Source organism: Candoia aspera, chromosome 5 (assembly GCF_035149785.1).
Source record: "Candoia aspera isolate rCanAsp1 chromosome 5, rCanAsp1.hap2, whole genome shotgun sequence".
NCBI lineage: Eukaryota > Metazoa > Chordata > Lepidosauria > Squamata > Boidae > Candoia > Candoia aspera.
The window spans coordinates 44,005,313-44,028,223 of record NC_086157.1 but is presented as its reverse complement, the minus strand read 5'-3'; the positions used below and the strand labels follow the sequence as shown (position 1 = coordinate 44,028,223).

General features: G+C 36.8%; 1 protein-coding gene across 2 annotated transcripts in view; it reads right to left on the bottom strand.

Moving 5' to 3' along the window:
• SHROOM2 (shroom family member 2) overlaps positions 1 to 22,911 on the bottom strand; it is a 106,021-nt gene that overhangs the window by 25,943 nt on the left and 57,167 nt on the right. For both annotated transcript variants that reach the window (XM_063305078.1, XM_063305076.1), the window contains exons 3-5: positions 10,041 to 10,172; positions 6,558 to 9,204; positions 1,971 to 2,071 (exon numbers count right to left, since the gene is read on the bottom strand). In XM_063305078.1, the coding sequence (XP_063161148.1) occupies positions 1,971 to 2,071; positions 6,558 to 9,204; positions 10,041 to 10,172 (2,880 nt within the window). The remainder of the gene's footprint in view (positions 1 to 1,970; positions 2,072 to 6,557; positions 9,205 to 10,040; positions 10,173 to 22,911) is intronic.

The window sequence follows — 22,911 nt, the reverse complement described above, 5'->3', positions numbered from 1 at the left end:
ATAAAAAATTTAAATCTATCAAAAAAAGAACATTTTACACTGTGTCTTTGTATCACTGGTACTACATGTATTACACAATACCTAACACTAACCCTTTCAACTGTTAGATCAGATAGAACATGCCTACCCAAATTGGCCTCTTCCCAGTCGCATCTCTAGAAGCAACATAACCCAACAATACGCTAAACCATTTTTTCCCCTACAAATAAATTATAGCCACAAACTACATCAGTCATATGGTAACTATAAGTAACACAGCAACATTTTGTAACAAATGGATTATGGAAGAGGAAAAATGCATTTTTTCATTTTTTCATTTTTAAAGCATACTGACCACTTTAAGGCTGTTCATCAATAACAGGAACTATTGTTGAAACACAAGGTTGCTATAGAGCAATCTGTTTTGCAGTTATATGAATACGGCTCTTATTCCAGGGAAGACAGTTATACAGGGAAGATGTGTATGTCCTCCAGCAATTTTCCATAGCTCTATTATGAATATTAGTTCATATGCAACACTAAAAGGATTTATTGCATTTTACACGTATCACTGTCACAATGGAAGTACTATGGAAGAGAAGGATACTGCTAGGTGAGAGGGAAAATCGAAATGCTTCTAACCTTGTATGGTCAGGACAACATTTCTACAATCATTAATTAAATAATTAAATAATTAAAAATAAGAGTTTTTAAGAAGGTAAAGCATGTGCTTCAAATTCCCCAAGAAAGATATATATTGGAGGAAATTAACAATATAAAGCCGTGAAAAATGTGAACTTGTGAGCCATCCTGGAGTCATTTCTACAATATTTAAACTTTGTTTTCCTGAAGCTCTACATGTTTGCTGATAATTAACGGACTTCCCTCAACAGCAATAACCTTACAACACAACAGCAGTTGGAGCCCACAATTCAATTGTGAGATAAATAAATAAATACTCTTTAAATACCACCTGCTTCTTTCCCACCTACAATGCTATACAGCAGATGCCTCATGCTCACATCTTTAAAAAAATGCTTGCTTGTGCCTATTGATTATGAATTGCACAAAAAACACAAAACATTACCATGATACATGTAAAAGAGATGCCTATGAGATCCTATCCTGCTTTCATGCATGCAGTTGTATATTTATTTATTTTAATACAGTGGAACCTTCAATTATATAATTCTCTCCTTATAATTTGGTCATCCATTCTCAAAATCTTTCACTGCATGTTAATTTGTTTGTCAAGTTTGATTTTTAGCTTTACAAAAGTAATGGAATACACAATGGCATGCTTCTCTTTTCATCCAATGCTAACAATATTCACACAGAAACAGAATACTTGTTAGGAAGTTGAAAGACACAGAGGCCTCATTTGGATGAATGAATCTCAGCCATGCTGCTCTGCGCAACCCTTCTCTGGCAGGCCACAAGGAAAAGATTGAGAGCTTTCCTTTCTGTTGTTAGCAAACAGAAATTTAAAATACTACCTAAACACCAACATAATTCTTTGGTTTGTTTAAAATAGTTTTCATATCAAGCAGCAGGAATAACAACTCTGAAATATATTACAATCTAAAAGGGGGCTCCTCAGAAAATATAAACACTTTTAAATGCCACTGATTTCCAGCATGTGCTTAACTTCTCCATTAAAAAAAATAATTGAGAGTGATTTTTTTTTGACAGAAATTATTCAACATTATTTTAGTAAGAAAAACAATTTGCTTATTTGTTAAAATATCAAATACTTTAAATGTTTTCTCTATTAGTAAGAACCCTACTACTTCAATATTTCTATAGCGTCAAAATAGAATGTTTATATTTAATTTTGAATATTCCTTTTCTATTGAAAGTACACATTTTATATAATGACGAATATTAAGAATAGATTGGTTTAACAGCTTCTGTTCTTCCTGGGAAAAACTTGACTAAGCATTTTCTGCAGTATATGCTATTAAGACTTGAACAAAAATCCACTTGTTTACCTCAAATTGCAGCTGTTTTCATCTGATTTTGCAAGATAGGAAATAAGTTCTTCATCTTTCCTAGATTTTTCAGTTTGCCTCTTTGTTTCTGTTGATGCTCCCTGAAAACACAGTTTTATAACATGGTAAAGCAACAAATCATAAGTTTCAGTTTCCTGGAACGTATTATTACACACCCCTTCATTTGTGGATTTGCCTGAAGTCCACTATGTAACCTGCCTTCTGCTGATTTAGCTTAAAACAAATGTAACATCTTAGTTAGTTCATAAACTTTGCATTCAAGTCACTAATTCATCTGACCAGTTAAGAGGAAGAGACTACAATCATTTGCAGTTCTGTTTGGGCAAAACTTAAACAAGGACACTGAAAAACTGTGAATATTATAGTGCTCTAATGTGTTTGGCATGCAACGAAAATAAACATTTTTTTTACAAAAAAGTGGAGCTTTTAAAATATAATTATTTATACCTGTGAAAGAATCACCTTATACCATGAAGATAATGCTAACTATCTATCTATACATATATCTAGCTTCCACAAAGAATATATCACAGCTCTAATGCAATCTTTTGTCTCTAGATGTCTTCATTCTCACATTCCAAATGTACCCTGAGGAAGATGCCAGCCCCATCCAGTACACTGTGGTTCTATGAGAGTTCCCTTTACAATGAATCACACCCAGTATGATAGGCTCATTCGTAGGGTCATTTCCAGCATGCTAGCGTATGCCATCAGAATGCCCTTCTGTTTCTCAATGGCCCAACAATAAATGTATTCAAAGCTGAAAACTCAGAAATAACAGTATTTGTTTACAGATAAATTGCAAAGGAATTTTTGCAGTGTGAATCTACAGGCTTGCACAACACTGTGGGATTACTAAGTACTTTTATTATACCCCCAGTTGTCCATTTACAATAATTAATTTGCAGTGGGCAGAATCAACTTCTTGATATATTCTAAATTTGCTTTAAAATTTCATTTACAGAACAATGCTACCTTCCAGATGTCCAATTACTGTTGCTATGAATAGATATTTAGCTTATCTTAAACTTTACACTGAATAATTTCAATGTTATCGGATCTTTTTTTTAATTCTCCATTGCATATCCACATCCACCCATACGCATACAAATGTGTCACCTTATAAGGAGTTATGTATCTGATGAAGTGTTATTCCATTCTTATGATTTTAAGTGAAAATAATTAAAAACAATTAAAAGTACAAAATAAATATATATGGTCGCCAAGTAAACAATGCACAGATGTTCATGTAACCAAGAAATGGGGCCCTTAACACACTCAGGGCCCCAGGCCTGGGCACATAACCAGATCTTCACAGCCTTACAGAAGGCCAGCAGGGTCAGGGACATCTGATCTCTGAAGGGAGAATATTCCAGAGGGCAGGTGCTACGGCAGAGAAGGCACACCTTTTAGTCCACACCAACCAACATTCCTTGGCTGATGGGACCCGTAGCATGCCCAACCTACCAGACCGAATTGGATGGGTAGAAACAACTGGGAGAAGACGGTTCCTTAGGTAACCCAAGCCATGGAGGGCTTTAAAGCACCTTGAATTGCACCCAGAAGGACACCGGCAACCAGTGCAGCTCACATAGTAGTAATGTTACATGTGTTGAATATCTGACACCATTTACTACATGTGCAGCCACATTCTGTACCAGTTGAAGCTTCCAAATGCTCTTTAAGGGCAACCCCATGTAGGGCGCATTGCAGTAATCCAGACGGGAGGTCACGAGGGCATGAGTGACTGTGAGCAAAGCTTCTCGGTCCAGGAACAGGTGCAACTGGCGCATAACCCTACAGTGTACAAAGGCCCTCCTAGCCACGGCTGCTATCTGCTCTCCAAACAGGAGCTGTGAGTCCATGAGAACCCCCAGATTGCACACTGGGGCAGTGCCACCCCATCCAGGACCAATGATGGAAAAAACTTGTCACTGGAAGGCCCACATACCCAAAGCCACTCAGTCCTGCTTGGGTTGAGTCGAATCCCACTGCACCCCATCCAGGCCCTTACAGCCTCCAGGCACTGGGACAGGACATCCATGGCATCACTCAGGTGGCCCAGAGCAGAGATATAAAGCTGGGTATCATCAGCATATTGATGATGCCTCACCCCAAACTGTCAGATCACCTCCCCCAGAGGCTTCATGTAGATGTTAAATAGGAAAGGGGAGAGAACCAAGCCCTGAGGCATCCCACAAAGTAGGGCACGCAGGCTGGATTTCTCCCTCCCACCAACCGACTGGAACTGACCCCAGAGAAAGGAGAATGAGTGCAACACTGTGCCGCCCACCCCCAACTCCTGAAGTTGCTCCAGAAGGATACCATGATCGATGGTATCGAAGGCTGCTGAGAGATCAAGAAGAGCAAGGATGGTCACACTGCCCCCATCCTGCTCCTGCCAGAGGTCATCTAGTTATTTTCCTGAAACATATTGCCATTTCAAATGTCTTTAGGGCATTAATTTAAGTAGTGTTAAGGTAATATATGTACGTAGTTACAATGTCCACTAAAAATGAATGGTTTTTAATACGTTGGAAAAGGGAATACTAACAGTATATTAACATGCATTATAAAAGATGGCATTTTTAACTGGAACATTATAGTCATATTAGGCTTAACCTGTTCTGCCTTCCAACATGGTATTCCAATCATATCCATAAAGCTCTTCACAATTAGAGTTCGGAAAATTCCCCCTTGTAGGTCCCTATTTTTGTTTTTCTGTAACATGTATGAACATTTTTCTGTAACATTTTTCTGTAACATGTATGAAGGCCCTGAGCTGGCGCCCCTTGTAGGATAGACAGATTTCATGAATTAACCCAACATCCAAATGAATGTTTCAGGGTGTGTATTTTCAAAATTGGTTTGTTTTTTAAAAAATTTCCCAGCAATAAAATAAGAAACTGCATTCTTAATTAAGAGACAGCATCTAGGCTGGAGGTTGGACTGGAGCAGCCTGAGTTATGGAAGAAATAATAGAGGCTGGAAGAAATGAATGATGTAGACATGCTAAAGGCTAAATGTATGTTTATGATACAAAGCAACAACAGTAGAGACTGTGGGGCGAACCACACATAATGCAGGATGTCTGTAACTGGCATTTTAAACAGATATGTGAGATACAAATTATGTTTTGGATCATTATCTTGCTGACATATCCACTCCCTTTCAGACTGTTTCTTCACTGACTGGGCTTTAGCTTTTAGGATATTATTTATTTCTTTATTTTTAAATTTATATGCCGCTGACTTTCAATGATTCTGGGTGTTGTACAAATGAAAACATTTTAAAAACTACGACAAAAATGAAGAGTAAAGATGACAAGGATGACCAAAAACAAAACAAAACAAAAACAAAAACCCTGGATGGGAATGAAAAGAAAAAACCCACACAATCCAAAGCGGGCTTCACTTCACCTGAAGCCAGATCTTCAAGGCTTTTTAAAACAACTACAGGGTTTATTGGTATTTAGCCAAATCCATTCTTCCTTTCACTCATACAGTATTTTCTGTAAGACAATGTCACACAACCACAAAGTGTAATTGAACCTGCTCCATGCTTACCAGCTGGCAAGATATTCTTTTCTTCAAATACATCACCCTTTTTCTCCAAATGTTGAGATTGCCAAGTTCGATTTTTATTTCATCAGTACAATGTACTTCAAACTTTTCAGACTTATCAAGGTTTAAACAATGACTTTTGTAATGAGTCATAGAAAAGGTTTCCTTCTGATAACTCTATAGATGTAGATCACTGCTGTATAATAAGCATTGCTCTACCACGTGCTTGAACAACGTCAGCTAAACTGACATTGGTCATTTGCAGTGATCTAAGAGTTCTGTTTTGCAGACCTAACTAGTTTTGGGACAATTCTAGTGGAGATTTTTCTTGGTTTTCAAACTAATGTCCCACAGTTAATAAAGCAATTAAAACTGAAAAGACATTGGATAGCTCATCAAGACAGCACACAAAACATACCTGTAATCAGTTATGAAGTATTACAGGAAATAATAGTCTTATATCCTCAGACTACAGGATTACTGAACATCTATGACAAGATCTCAAACATGCAGTGCATGCAAGGAGACCTAAGAAAACTTCTGAGCTTTTGCAAGAAAGATAGGGGAAAATCCCAAAAACAAAACTAGAAAAATTATTAGCTAACTACAGGAAATGTTTGGGAGCTCTTATTTCTACCAAAGGACATGTTACAAAGTACTGTCTGAAAAGGTGTCCAAACTTAAGCATCTGTCATATTTACCATTTTTTAAATGGTAACTGTAAACAACTACACTTGAATACTAAGTATGCATTCAAATTTTCAGAAAGACATGACGTGGTGCTTGCACAGAGGACCTTTCACCTTTCACCATATTTAACTTTGTACCATGTTGAGTCAGTTTTCTGTTCACTTAAGGATTCATTGAAATGTACAATTTTGAATTTTTTGAAATTTTGTATACAACTATATGCTTGAGAACCTTGCTCTTATCAATATATATCAGTTGTATATTCATACTGATTTTTCATTGCTTTGTAATAAAGTAGTAAACATGTCTTTACCTGCTTGTAAAAATCAGTAGAAGGAGATGACCTGGACCGTTCATGTTTATACTGAGATCTCTCAAGTTGTTCAAGGCCGGCATCAAGGATGTTATCAGCTGAATGGTACTTTCCAGAACTATGGCTTTCAATAGGTTTCCTCTGCTCTTTCCAAGAAGCCTGGTATTCTGCAAATGTTTCTAACCTCTGAGGTTGTCTTGATTTTGTGATGTGGCCACTGTAATGGCCACTGTAACTTTCACTGGGCCTTTCAGAGGCACAAAGCACATTCTCAACTCCGAGAGAAGCTGACCGCATTCTCTTTTTGTACCATGATCTTCCAGATTCGATTGCATTAGAATTCCTAGAAGGAGTAGCAGGCTCTGCTTCTGGACGAAGGTAGGGTGCACATCTCTGTGAAGATTTTTGACAGACTGGCTTGCTAGTTTCTTCAAAAAACTTCCATTTATCTGCAAAAGTTTCCAAAGCTTCCTCAGAAGTGGTTGGACGATGATGTGTGTGGCAGTTATCCTCCAACATACCCACTTCATTTATTTTCTCAGGCTCAGAATAAGATTTTAGTTTTTGTTCTGCTGTAAATCTCTTCCTAGCACCAATACGTGAAAGGTGGTGAGAACCATTACCCAGTGATACCTGTTTAGAAGACTGCCTAAGTTCAAGGAAGCCTAACTCATCTTCAGAAACAAAAGCCAATGGAGAAGTATTATATATATTTGTCTTCTGTCCTGGAAGATAATCTGCAGAATTGGGTTCCAAGTCTCGGCGCTGAAAAGAAGTAGCCTTTAGGACTCTGGCTTGGGCCTCTTTCAGATTATCCTTGTACATGTGAGAATAACAACTTTCTGATGAAGAGGCTATCTTTTCTTGAGGATCAGGTTTCCAGTTCTCAACACAGTCTTCTCCCTCAGTTGGCTCTACTAAGGCAGCTGTGCTTTTGCTTTTTTGGAGCTTTGCTCTCTTCATTTGGATTTCATTTCTCAGTGTGGTAGCAAAACGATCACTCCTTCGTGCATTTTTGCTTAGGTGAACATCAAATCCTGTCTGTTTATTGATCCCAATTTCAGCAGCAACATTAATTTGTTTTTTCTCTTCCTGAGCTAAAGAATGCAACATTGGGGTATTTTGAGGAGAAATATGATAATTCTTTTCCTGATTCCATTTGAAATCTTTTTGGGCTATTTTAGTATCAGACACCTGGAAATGCTCCTGCCCATATTTGTACTCATGATGACTACTGAGATTTTCTTCAAATGTCTTGTTCTGTCCTGGTTTTTGAGAGTAACCTATCTTCCTGGAATCTTCCATTACAACAGCCTTAATATCCTCTCCTTTATTAACTACACAACTCTTTTCACATATATCCAGAGAAGACTCAGTAAGTTGCTGAGGTAGAGAATATTTAGGAATTTGGCTCATTATGGCTATGGCAGGATTCTCACTTGATCCAGAAGCAGCAAGACTTCCTGTTCCAGAATTCCTACATTCATCCTTGAGCTGTAATGGTTTTGAGGTTCCCTGAGCAGGCTGCTGCCTCACTTTTACACAGTAATAATGATTTAGTCCAGAGTTTTCCTCAGAATTCATGTCAGAAACTGTAGTGGTGGTATTACTAAGTACCCTGGTTTGGTTTAGATGATAGTTATGTTTGTCAGGAGGCCGTTCCCTAATGTCACTATAAGAAGAGAGCCATTGTTGCTCTTTAGATGATGCAGAAGCTTTTGCATTGTGAAAGAAAGTATTTTCATCACTATATTGACGCTGATGTTGATGGTGCTGAGACTTATAAGCAGACTGTGCAAATCGAACATCAGTACTAGAGAGAGAAGAATGCAGCCTGCTAGCATTTCCCATATTATTGTTTATCCTGTCACCTGGTGAAGATAAACCATAATCTGGAATAAAATCAGGTCTTTGTATTGGGCTGCTACCCTGCCTCCTATCTGAGGTCTTCTCAATTGCCCCAATCACTCGCTTTTGTTTTTCAGCAGTTTCAGCACTCCAGTCATTTCTGACTGGTGTTCTGTGTAGCACTTCAAAATGCTGGGAGCTTTGAATGCCTTCTGAATATAGAGGAGGTGCATGATCTCTATCATGACTTTTGGTAGCAGCAAAGCTATCACTACGGAGAGGGGGTGGAGGAGGTGGAGGAGAAGGAGATTTTTTTCCCTCAGGGACATACCATACAGGTACAAAATTAGATCTTCCAGCCCCTGAATGGGTTGAATCAGAATGGTCTTCCAGTCGTGGACTTAAGTTGTTTTCATACTGTGGCGGAGTTGGAAAAGAGTTATTTTTTTCTTCAAATCTTCCATTATCACTCAGGAATGAAGCAGTCTTGCTATTCCCTTGTTTTGGAATTTCCCAGTGACCCACTTTATACATCACATTCTCAGTTGATGCTGCATCTACATTGGACAATGTGTGGTCTGGTGTACTGGAGCTAGTAGAAAAAGAACCATATGCAGAATCCCTTTTGCTGGGATTCCCCAGGTGATCAGTGCTGCTATTGGACTTTGCAGAGGAAATCTGTCCGTACTGATATGTTTGGGGTGCATGATCCCAGATATCCATGCTTCCAGCAGAACTGAACTGGCCTGAGGTACGATGTAGATTTGACTGATCCCATGAATTTGAAAGATCAAAGGAACTGTAACAATAAACAGACCTCCATTAGTATACTAAACACATACACAAAACTACTGCTATATGATTTCAGCCTTAGTTTCCAAAATGTAAAATAGGAAATGGAATATATTAATTGTATATAAACTCAACCAACCACAATTATACTGACAATAATGGTAAATGTATTACTAAATTCATGATAAAGTTGAAGATTTTATATTAAGGGATTTTGTGTGACTTGTAACTAAATCATAGTATCATGAATGACTGAAAAAAGATTTATATCTTAACTAAGATATACATTTTAAGTCCTGGAGGAATTTTCACAGAAATAATTATTATTGTGGAGTTTTCAATTATTAAGAAGGCAATGCATGCTGTACCTATTTCTCAGCAAAGAAGTTACAAAGTAGTTAGAAAAGTAATTGCATAGTTATTCTTTAAAAGGACATCAGAGAAGAATTCTCTCTTAAAATTCATGTGTTAATTTTAAGAAGCTGCCCTGGGACAGCAATTTCTACCATCAAATCCTGCTGGAGGAAGTTATTTGATACAAATATCTGCCTGGATTTTAAAAGATTACGTATTTCGGTACCAGTCGTAGGGAAGAAAAAAATCACTTGTCACCAAAACCTGCAGGTATTATTTTTCACCCTTCATAATGAAAAAAACATTGTGAATTAATAACTCTCAGGTATATATTTATTGATTTTTTTACAACAGAACTTGCTTCACACATTAAGCCCAACAAGATAAAATGGTACATTGCTGGCAGTTTAAAGATAAGAACAAAATGAGGCAAGCAATTATTTTCTTACCGTTCGAGCTTGCTGCTTGTAAAGTTTAACAGGAACTCACCTTGAATGATACTGAGAGGGCCATGAAGCACAGACATTGGTTGAGGAGAGTCGTGACGTGGCTGTTTCAAGCTGATTCTCAGTGAATTTGGTCGAGTGCCAGGAATGGGGCCTGCAGGCTAGATCATTTTTTCTGGAATGAGAAAAGTGGAGCAAATACATATATTACATATGGAAGTCACACTGTGTGGAAAACAACCTAAGATCTAATTAACAGATGCAGTAATAAGGATCAGATTACAGAACATTTTGTTTTTCTAACAAATCACCCCTGGGAAGAATCCGGCTTTTGTTTTAAATGACACTCCAAAGAGATGATTCAGTGACAGCAAACTGCAGCATTTTGTTTAAGAGCAGGTAAATCAAATTCAAAACAATTAAGCCTTGTATACAAGCAAGGAAGTACAGAGAAGACGTACTTTGAGCTTGATCAGGGCTTAGACATTCCTCTTGTTTTAATCTCAGAACAAAATAGGTGTGGTCTGTTAGCTGTAGGAAAGGCTGAACTTTGATCCAGATGCAAATGTCTGCAGAAGAAAGCACCACCTTAAAAAAGGGAATTCACCCCACGTTCTACAGCTGTGTATCAAAAAAAGCACCACAGCTGAAGACCAGAAGCTTACCTCTTTGTTTTTATAGCCCATTTATATTTCTTTTTCAGGCATACAAAAATGCCACAACCATGAAGGAGTCTCTTATTTATTTATTTATTTATTTATTTTCTATCCCACCTTTATTATGTTTATAAATAACTCAAGGCAGCGATCATGCCTAATACTCCTTCTTCCTCCTATTTTCCCCACAATAGCAACCCTGTGAGGTGGGTCGGGCTGAGAGAGACTGACTGGCCCAAGGTCACCCAGCCGGCTTTTGTGCTTAAGGTGGAACTAGAACTCACAGTCTCCTGGTTTCTAGCCGGTTGCCTTAACCTCTAGACCAAACTGGTTCTCTTACACCTTCTTGACCTTTCTTGCTCCACAGTGAGCCCAGGGGAAAGAAGCAAGCAAATGGTTATTAATCCCATTAAGGGCTAGTTCTTAATCAGCTCAAGGACTTTCCAAAATCTGGAGCTACCACTAGTGCACCAGTCACAGGTACTTGGCTGAAAAGCAGTCCCAGAATACCCGAGTTGGAAGAGAAAACAGCAGCAGCTGTATAGAGAGGATGAACATGCAAGCAGGGAAGTGCAACATTAACATCGTTAACTGAGAGTTTTGGTATGAATGCTGTCACATCATGCCTTTATTCACAGTGCAGTTTTCTTAATCAATGACTGCAAAGCTGACACCATTAACAACTGGTATGTTATTTGCTATACCAACAATTGCCCATTCTAAATATAAGGAGTGAAGCCTGGCTGGTTCAAAACATTACATAACCTGGAATGGATAGAGATTACAGCAGAAAGTGCATGAGAAGAAATAAGTCTGTGCTGTTAGTCTAAAATAACATTCCCATCTCCTAAAGATCCTCAAATCCTAAATAACTTCCTGCGTGAGGCTGTCTGCTGTTTGAATAAATATAATTCCACCAATCTAGCAACAACTACTGTGCTGATCACTTCATGATCAACTGATGCACGATGGAACTGTCTAATGCAAAAGACAAAATAATATAGAGAAGTTTTACATTTATAGTATAATCCCCACAGAAAGGAAATTCATAGGATTTATGTCTTCATGAACATAGGTAGAACTGCAGACTTTTACTACAAAAGGTTAACTTTTACATTTGCTTATTATAACTTTTTTCCCTCCGGAGCTCATGGCGTCTTATATAGGAATCTCCCTTCATTGTATTTTCAGAACAGCAGCCTTGTGAAGTAGAGCAGGCTGAAAGAAAGTGACTGGCCCAACAATACCAAGCAAGTTTCCATGGTTACAGGTAGACTAGAACCTGAGTCTCCTGGCCCTCGTTCTACAGTTAACCACTACCTAACAATAACTCTAGTGGTGGGTTATTTGGATGGAATGTAGCCTAGTTATAGAATATTTTATTTCTGGATGTACTCAGGTTAAACACTTGTATCACAGGTAAGGTCATAAAAGTGAAACATTGCTGCATTGACCGTAAATTCTTTGGGGCTAGATGCTATGATTCACCAAATGGCAGTCTCTTATCTGATTGAAAAGTACAGTATAGTAAGCAACTGTTGGTGCTGGAGGTTGCTCTTAACTTTTTGAACAATGGGTGCCAGGAGAGGGAAGTACTGATGCAAAGTAGTCAAGACCATGGTAGGATCTTTTTTCTCTCCTGATTTTTTTTTTGGGGGGATAACTTCTCTATTTTTTAAAAATAAACCTATTGTAGGGCTTACAAAAACTACAGTGCATGTTTCCTATCACAAAATAGCAGGAAACCATAGTATTGTTTAATTGTAGTTAGAAGGGGTTCTGATTAATGCAGAAAAGCAGGTTAGGAGCTGTATGGAGCCCTGAGATCTCAAGTTCCCCAACCCTTGGTGAAGGCAGAATGAACTATATGTAATGTAAGTGAAACATGAGATTACAGAACAACCACATAGCATATGTACGAAAGCCAGTTTGTTTAAGGCACCCGGCTAGAAACTGGGAGACTGTGAGTTCTAGTCCCGCCTTAGGCACAAAGCCAGCCAGGTGACCTTGGGCCAGTCACTCTCTCTCAGCCCTAGGAAGGAGGCAATGGCAAACCACTTCTGAAAAAACTTCCAAGAAAACTAAGGGATTTGTCCAGTCTCCAAAATTCGGACATGATTGAATGGATTTAAAAAAAAAACAGCATATATTCATCATTTAGGAAGGAAAGTGAGGGGCCATTTTAGAATATACTTCATTGAGAAGAGCTAAGAACTTCTGTATCATAAGGAATGGAAAATACTATCTTTATGGCACAACACTGTATCTCATGGAGATACTTAAAACCTTAATAATGTAACTCATGGCCATGTAAAATCTTTGTGAAAGACTGATAACATGGGCATGCCAACTTGTATAGAAACATGAATGTAGCTTAAAGCCCACATTAAAAAGAATTTGCCTGATCATGTGTGAAACCCCAGAATTAGAAACAAACCACAGGATCAGAAACAAAGGAGAGAAAGATTGGAGTTCTTACATGACTCTGTGGATGCCTTTTTAAAAATTCAAAAATGTGTTCATTTCTGAAATAACATCTTTACTAAAAATACTTATGTGGGAGAGTATCCGCTTACATTTTACTGTATTATTCCAATAATTAACTTAGCATTGCTGATAACTATAAACAGAAAAAAAATCCCAGCATTTCTTTTTTTTTTTAAAGTGATTATTTATTAGTAAATCCTTTGGTCAATATTTTTTGATACCTAAGATGATCATATATAAGCTATCCAAAATAAACAATAATCACAAATACCTGAACACTAACAGGGAAACAGCAAGGCATTAAAGATATCATAAAGCAACATGGAACTATTTTGCAGGCCACTACAGTGAGAATATAGTTTTCTGTTAAATTAAATGTTAGTGACAGAATGAAAACTGAAGCAGCTCAGAAGGAATCTGTCATTAATAGAAATAATACATCTTAAAGTAAAGCTTTCCTCTTAGTGTTTGTAATGCAGCATACTCCTATGATAAATATATGCATTTTGTTGCAAGAAAGAAAAATAACATCTGGGATGTTAAAAAACAAGAGAAAGCATTGCAGCTTATTTTTATACTAAGTAGGTTATGTTTTATAATGTGCTACAAGACTACTGCAAGAAAGCATGCCAACTTTTTGAGATTGAAATATATTTTCTTAGCATAAAATGAAGTAACAGTCCCTGACAAAGATACTAAAATTGTAGAATAATTAGAAATCGTATCTTCACATATATACTGTACAATGTAAGGACTGTAACAGCCACTATGCAGGACAGAGAGGAAGAAGACTAGCAGAGCGCATCCATGAACACCAACTAGCAGTCAGAAGATACAATGAAAACTCCTTAATTTCACAATAGATGGACAGACTCAACCATAGTTTCAACTGGGAAACTGTCAGCATCCTAGACCAAGCTAAATCCAAAACCTCTAGGGAATTCCTGGAAGCTTGGCATTCAGACAAATCAGCCGTCAATAGACACATACAGATAAACCACATTTACATACCATTCAAAAGAGACAATAAAGAAGCTAAGGAAGCAAAAAGTCCAGAACACATTCTCTCTAGCAGCCAACACCCAGATATTAACACCAGACAAACAACCAGGCAGAAAACAAAACCCTAATCAAGGAACTACCAAGGAGAAAACCACACCCCCAGCAACATTGGCAGGGCAAGCTACTGTATAGGAACAGGGACCAAACCCCATGCTCACTCACACGGATGATGTTGCTTGGTTGGGTAATAAAGCATCTGCAAGCAAATAAATAAACAATTCTTCTGAAGTATGAAATCTAAAAGTTTCAACATAAGTTTATGCTTCTGTTAATCAACAAATTATTCCCTGCTGTTGAAAAAAAAATAGGAGATGCTTGGTACCCACTTTTGGAGGGAAACTTCTCCCTCTGCTGGCTGTTTATTTAAGTATTTGTAATTCAGTTACGAAGGGTTGCCCAACTCAACACTGACTCTAGATAGGATTAACAGTAAGTAAAAATGAAAAACAGCTAGAATACCTAAAAGCAAAGTAAAAAGTAACACAACTTAAATGTAACAGGGATAAAACTAGGCATACTTAACTGAAACCACGGGTTGAGATACACAGAATGAATGAATAACTTTATTGATTAGTCAAATGACCATATCAGAAATTGAGATATACAGTGAAATATCAGTGTACTGATGATATATGATCCCAGGTTGACAAATGACCTTTCCCACTCCCAAAGTAGTGGGAACTATAGCCAGTCCAGAAAGATCACTGAGAGATTAAAAAGAACCAGGATGGTTGCCCCATCCTGACTCTGGCAAAGGGTGATCAATGCTGTTTCCATATTATGTGCTGGCTTGAAAAGGCTACCAATAATCTGCTTTCTACTCCTACCTAATCTGCTCCTACCTTACCCAAAAGGAGAAGGTTGGAGACTGGAGAAAAGTTGTCCCAAACTGCTGGGTCCAGCAATGGCTTCTTGTGGAAGGGACGAACCACTGTCTTCTTCAAGGTAGGTGGAAACTTCCCTTTCTCTCAAGGATGAATTTACCACCACATGGATCTAACCAAGTATCATCTCCCCAGAGGCTTTAACAACCAGGACGGATTTAGATCTAATAAACAGGGGATCAGACTAACATTTGTAAGAATTCTTTCCACTTCCTCAGGAGTCACAGGATCAAATACATTCCAAGTAATAGGACAAGACTGTGCCTTGGCCAATTTGAAAGGATATGTTCTGCTGAAATCTAACTCAGAGCAGATCCAAGCAACTTTATCCACTAGATGCCTAGAGTATTCCTCACAGTGGCCCTAAAGATATTCTTGTGACCCATCCCTGTGCTTTGCTGTTTTTATCATTATGATGTAAACCTTAAAATGGTCTCCTAGATGTGCTTGGTCAGGTTCAAATCTAAGGTGCTTGTCAAATGCAAACATGCCCAGGCAGTGTCTAAGGCCTCTACCAAATCACCAGGAAAACCCCAAGCTTCCTCTTAAACCCATTCAGATCCATTAGTCCTGTCTTAGGCCCAAAGCCAATTGGGTGACTTTGGGCCAGTCACTTTCTCTCATCCCTAGGAAGGAGGCAATGGCAAACCACTTCTGAAAAACCTTGCCAAGAAAACTGAAGGGATTTGTCCAGGCAGCCTCCAAAAATCGGACATGATTGAACAGATTTTTTAAAAAACAGCATATATTCATCATATAGGAAGGAAAGCGAAGGCCCATTTTAGAATATACTTCATTGAGAAGAGCTAAGAACTTCTGCATCATAAAGAAGGGACAATACTATCTTTGTGGCACAACACCATATCTCATGGAGCTACTTAAAACCTTAATAATGTAACTCATGGCTGCCTTGGGTGGACTGACTGAATAGGTCTTGCCTCCCTATTAGGTTGGGAGGAGGGCAACACCAGCAAGCTGAAAAGAAACCAAAGAGTGATCTGACCATGATAAAGCACTGGTGGTAATGTCTTCCACATTCAGATCACGTCATGACTGCCCTAAGATTAAAAAAAAACAGATCTAGTGTGTGACCTCATGCGCATGCTGAGCCCTCAATAATTTGGTTACCTTCATGGTTGCCACTGGGGCCTCAAACTCTGATCAGCACTATACTCCTTGAAGAATTTGGATTGCACAAAATTGCAAAATGACAGTGTATTTCAATTTAAAAAATCTTGATTTCACAATTTCCTTAGATGCATTAGAGGCACATAAAACTCCAGAACTAGTAGCAGTATTTGATTATCATGAATTTATTTAGGTTTTTTTAAAAAATAAACAACTGAAGAATATTATTAAGGTAGCTATTAGTTATTTGCAAGAACTATGGAATAAAAAGAATACTGCATACCAATGAAAAAGATTACTCCTCAATGTTGGTAAGTTATATGACACACAGACACTCATTATAATCTTCAATCAATTATTGGATTTTGTGGTTCTTTCTTTCTTGCATTAAGCAATCTTTTAAAAAAAATAAAATTATGTCAGGAAATAACCTACTACATTCTGATCTATCATGCAGCCTTCAACATTTTTCCCTACGGTGAAAAATATTGTCACTTAAGTCTATAAAATATTCCTGAATGGATTCAGAAGCCCAAAACCACATATTTTCCATAATAGATGCTATTCTGTGAATGCATGCATTTAACAAATGAAAGTCAATCAAAAGTGAAAATTTAACTCCTATATTGTTAGATTCTTAATTTGCAACTGCCCATCTCTGTAAGGGCAAATGCACTTACCAAGCTATTATTGGTCTGTAAAATCTCATAGTGTTGTTTTGTTAATCAGCAACAGAGGCATGATTGTACTTCACAATATATTTATAGGCTAATATAACAACTTGACAGCTTTTTGATATCTTATGTCTTTATTTGTGTGAGGCAGAAAGGATATTCATGATCCTGTTCACAGGATCAAATTTAATTTAAGTGAACACCATCAAGGCAGAGGTTTTTAGAATAAGGTAACTTTCATTTTGTGACTTAAACCCAACATTTACATTATTTAAAGACAAGTTTCTTTAAATGTCCATTGGAATGTGAAACTCCAAGCTCTAATCTTTAAATAAACTTTAGCTTTAACTTAAAGAAAAGTTGAAGCATCATGAGAAAGTCACTGTCCTGATGAAATTACTTCTAAGGAATCATATATATATATATTTCCTGAGGAATATTATAAGCCACATGGAATTCATTTGCAAAGTTGCATATATAGAGTTGCAACTTTACCCTTCTCTGAGGTTTGACTAGTCATTTCTCTTTGACTAGAAATAGGGTAGTAAACAAATATAATGGAATGCTTAGTGTTATTTATTTACTTATTCATACGACTGAATTCACAATAAGGTAGTAGTACATTACTACTATGAAAAAATAAATGAATAGCATTTTCTCCTCTAGTCAGTTGCAGTCTAGAAGTATAGTGTGTTCTCTGTCTTTGAGCTAAGCTAGTGACTTATGATATCAAGCTGAAGGTGAAAGGAAGGGAAATTATTCCAACACAATGAAATGAGTAAGTCAATGAATCAGAACATAAATGTAATTTAAGTGTAGATAAGAAGCAAAAAAGACTAACAGATGGTTTTATGATTCAAATTTGAGCAAAATTACAGAATAGCAATCGTAAAGACATCACTGAATTGAGTTCTACTACTGAAGAATATATCCATGCACTTTTCTGGGCAGCACTGCCTATCCTTGGTGGGAAGACTGAGGTATGTGAAAGACTAAGGTGGGTGTGATTACTATGTGCGTTATGTGCTGGGGAAGAAAATGGCAATCACACTGTATATCATTATTTTAGGTGTACATATTGTATTGGTTTAATCTTACTTGTATTTTCCAGGATCAATTTGTACAACAAAGAAATGTTTGATTGTTAAATATTAAAAGGTAAAGGTTTCCCTTGACATTACGTCCAGTTGTGTCCGACTCTAGGGGGCGGTGCTCATCTCCGTTTCAAAGCTGAAGAGCTGGCATTTGTCCGTAGACACTTCCGTGGTCTTGTGGCCAGCATGACTACACAGAACGCCGTTACCTGCCCGCCAAAGCGGTACCTATTAATCTACTCACATTTGCATGTTTTCGAACTGCTAGGTTGGGAGGAGCTGGGACTAGCAACGGGAGCTCACTCTGTCACGTGGATTCGAACTGCCGACCTTCCAATCAGCAAGCTCAGCAGCTCAGCGGTTTAACTCGCAGCACCACCGCGTCCCTTTGTTAAATATTAGGCCTAAGTAATTTTCCTGCTTCTCAATAACAGAAGCATGGAGCATTTAGAGTATGCCTTGACATTTCATTCAGTAATATTATGAATCTATGACAGCAATTAGAGAGAGAGTAACATAATTCTCATTTGGGGGAGCAATAACAATAATTTTCCAGAGGATCTGTATATTATAATTGCTACTAAATCAGTATAAATTAGTTATTTCATTTTTATTTATTTATATTTTAGTACTGATTTTATTTTAGGCCAACCAGAATTGCTAGAGAATGGGGCATCCTTACAAAGTTAATAAAAATTGAAAAATAAAAATAGATATTCCACAAATGTTTTGATTAATTTCTTAGTTTTATATTTAATATCCATCCACGGATGTGATTATTTTAAGTAACAAGTGTTTAAATCACCAGCTATATAGCAATCAGCAGCAGCCTCCTGATAGTGCTCCAGCTTATTGTTTTGCTTTAACCCCTCTAGGCTCTGAGCAATTCACCCCAAAAAGCCAACAAATAAAAATCCACCCTCTTTTACATCAAGCCAGCAGGAGACAGACCAACTTCACAGAATTTAGGAATCTATTTTCATAACATAATCTTTATTTTGGTTTTCACCGGAGACAGCTGAAATATTACAGCTAACACACAAAGTTAAGAGAATAGCAGGAGTGTTACAAAACAAACTACAGGGAGTTTCTTTTGAACGCAACAAGTATCAAGCAGGGCAAGACACCACTTTTTCCTTCCTACCAAGACTTGCATTATCCTTTGTGTCATCAAGATAAAAGACAATATGAGAACACCAAAGTCAATTCAACATAAAAACATCTACTTTCCAAGTAATTTTATGGATTTCCTCCCCCCCTTGCTAATTCATTAAATATCAGTGGAAAGAAGATATAGAAGGAATCTAGAAGTCTAAACCAAGACATTTTAATCCATTAAAATGTCATGAACAGAAAAAATAACTGTGAAAACTTCATTTTTAAAAATTTTCCAAGATGGGCATTAAAACATCAGCTGCATAGATGTATAATTTATAGCGTGTTTCATTACTGTTTGAAGTCTTTACATTTACTTTCTTAATTTACAATCTCTCCCAGCATGAGGATTTTCCCATCATAAGAACAGTAAGTATCAATGCACAGCCTCTATTAGAATCTGTGTTACCCCCCTTAGGATTGCCTGGGAGGAAACACATGCAACATTAGAAAATGCTCAACACGTTTTTCAACTGGGTATCACTTTGCCTAAAGATTTTACAGAACTGTCATGAGCACTAATCAAGTCTGCCAACTCTGGGTCTATGCTTTTAATGGCACATTCCAAAAGGACTAATCTGGGAGGGGGGTCATGTGTACACAACCTAAGATCCTTAAGTGCACAAAAGTACATTTAGAACCAAGAGAAATTTACAAATAGATTTTCATTAAAACTTACATCTTTTATCATGATAGTCTCAGGGATTCTAATTATAAGTATTTTATAATACCAAAAAAAGAGTTGCATTGCATCACAAGAGAATTAATCTCTGGAACCTTAAAGCTTCCTGATTAATCTGTTCACTGCCCTTCAGTGAGCTTAATGCCTACAATTAGAGACATAAAGAAGTCTTCTTACTGCATAATATTATTGCATCGACAGTTTTGATTACTCATACATACGATTCTGTTGAGCAATATCTAAATAAATCATGGCTGCTGAATCAGTGAAGGAAAAAGGGTTATGTCTGGAAAACTGATTCCATATTCTTTTTTTAAAAATCTATACATAACTAATGCTAAAAATATTGTATGTATTTCCTGAATTGGGGTTTGTTTTTGTTTGGACCACTGACCTAGATATAATACTCTATGGTCCAGATAGGGATCATTTATGGGTGGCCTGCAGCAAGCCTTGCTGGTTGCTTCACAGCTGCAGTGTAACAGCTCTAGGTGATCACAAACTACTTTTCCCTCTCCATCTTCTAGATTTCTCTGTCAAATTCTTTTGTTCACACTTGTCCAAATTATTAAACTGCATTAAGGTTACACATCAGTCCCTTTTTTATATATAAAATATCTCTTTTTCTGACATGTTTTTGTAGTGATACTTTCTTCTACCTTCACTTAATTAGTGCTTCATTTAAACCTGAAATAGAAGCTTTTGCTATATATATATATATACTGATGCAGAAAATGTTATCCGTGTTATTTCATAGCATCTATAAAGCATCTATATTTTTAATTTTTTCAACTACAATGTAAAAAGGGATCAAAAGAAAAAAAAATGCTCTTCACATAATGTAAACTGATGGAAACATCTTCACTCCTTACAAAAATCTAATTCCCCTTGATTTTAATCGCAATTTTTAAAACTATTGTTAATGGGTACTTTTTAAATCCTTATAACCTGAATTTTGCCCATCAATCCTATTTTTGTGTTTTTATTGTGTAAGTTACATATAAGCGGTAAATGCATATTATTAAATATAATGATATACCCCATGAGTGCAATCAAGTAAGGAAGTAAATACATAATAAATAAATGTCTTGTAGTGCTTTTAAATGCTTAACATATCCAGCTTCTTTCCCTTTTCTTATAGTTTTCCTACATGGGTATCATGAGGAGGGGCATGGGGCCCTGCAATACAACTATCTAGAGAAACTTCTAGTTGTGAGCCTGAAGTCTATCCCACAATGTACAATACCAAACAGGGCCACCCTCTCTCTGGGACAATGCATTTACCCATAATCCTGTTAATTACTTCAACATAATTTCCTAAACAGCTTTTCACCTGCAAAAATGGGCAGTTCATCTGAATGGTCCTATTCAAACTCATGCTTTTCTTACATTTGGTCTGGGGATTTCCAGAGATTATGCTACTTGAGAGTTATGGGAGTTGAAGTCCCACACATCTGGAGCACTCCAAGTTATGGAAGGCTGGTGTAAATACACTGAAGTCATGCCAATGGTAACTGAGATGATACTCATACAATATAAATAGTGTAAAATCACAACTCTGATTATGGTAGTATTGTAAGAGTTCGCTTATGTACTCCCGCCCCATTATGCCAAGTAAGTTTGTGTACTTTCATCTTTTGGAGAAATCAAATCCACCCCATTCCAGCTAAGATTTGTTGAAACGTTGTTGGGAATTACACAGCAATGAAGCCTATTCATTGCTGTGTAATAGCCCATCCCTATTGCTTCATTTCTGTTGTATTAATGTCATCTACAATTTTTTAAAAATTCTGCTTACCTATGCTACTGCATTAGATAACAGTGGATACATTGTTGAATCCACATTTAATTCCCTAATTTAAACACCACTTAAATCAGCTGTATCAAAGAAAAAAAAATCCACTAGAGGGCCCCTAAAGCAAGGGATTAAGTTCTTAAAACTTGGCTTGCAATTTAACACATTACACCTGAAAAATATTTTACTTTAAGTCCGCAACTCATTTGTAGGCAATTTTGCCATTTTAACAATCTACTATAAAATATCAAAGACTGCAAAATATGCAGCAAAAAATAAAAATAATGAAAGACGGAGAGAAGCACCATTTGCAAAACTTAAATTCCAAATATTTGGCATTTTTATGTACTAATCAAAGTAAATACAAATTAAATATATTAGGTATAAAATAAGAAAAAGATACATGATTGCATCAGCAAGGAATAACTAACTTTAAAAAAATCATTAAAACTGCAAAATCCAACATTTTTGAAACCTTCAAGATTGGTCACTAACCATGGAATAAAGGTTTTCTTGTTTGAAATGTTGATGTGTTTTTAAAGGCATCATATTAAGCAGATGTCCTAAAAAAGTAGTTTTTTCCCCCTTCCAAAAAGTTCCTTAATGTGAAAATGAATTCTAATATTTATTAAAGTAATTGCTATTTATTTTCACATTTATCATGCCTTTTTAAAGACATTAAGCACACATTGTGTAGCTAACATCTAGGAAAAACCTTATTATAAGGAAAAAATGGTTCCCAACAGGACTACAGAATCCATAGCTTGCTCCATCTGGCTCATGAGATCTTAAGCAATGCACTATTGCTATCTGGAGGAAGGACAACATAGCTCTACTTTTATTATCCCTTCAGAAAAGTGACAATACTATGCAAATACTTTGCTACCTAGTTATCACATTTATTCACTGCATAGGAACTACACATGGAGAGAAAAAAGAAAAGTGAATGAATCCATACAAAATTTGTTTATTAAATTTGTCACTGTCCATCTCCTTCGACCAGAGGGACTCTGGGCCGTTTACATAATAATGCACAGATATCCCTAAGTACTTTTGTAGATATTCATTGTAGAAATCTTCTGAATATTTTTATTTACCTAGTTTATTTATAAAATCTCATCTAATTTCAAAAGGAAATACCTTGTATATGACCAAGGAATTTAATTCATGTAATTGTTCTGTCAAAATTTTGAGAGTGTGACTGGTAAGATCACCCAATGAGCTTAATGGGACTGGATCTTAGATATACCTTGGGACTTGAGCCACGATAATATTCAGTGAAATTCGAATATAGCCA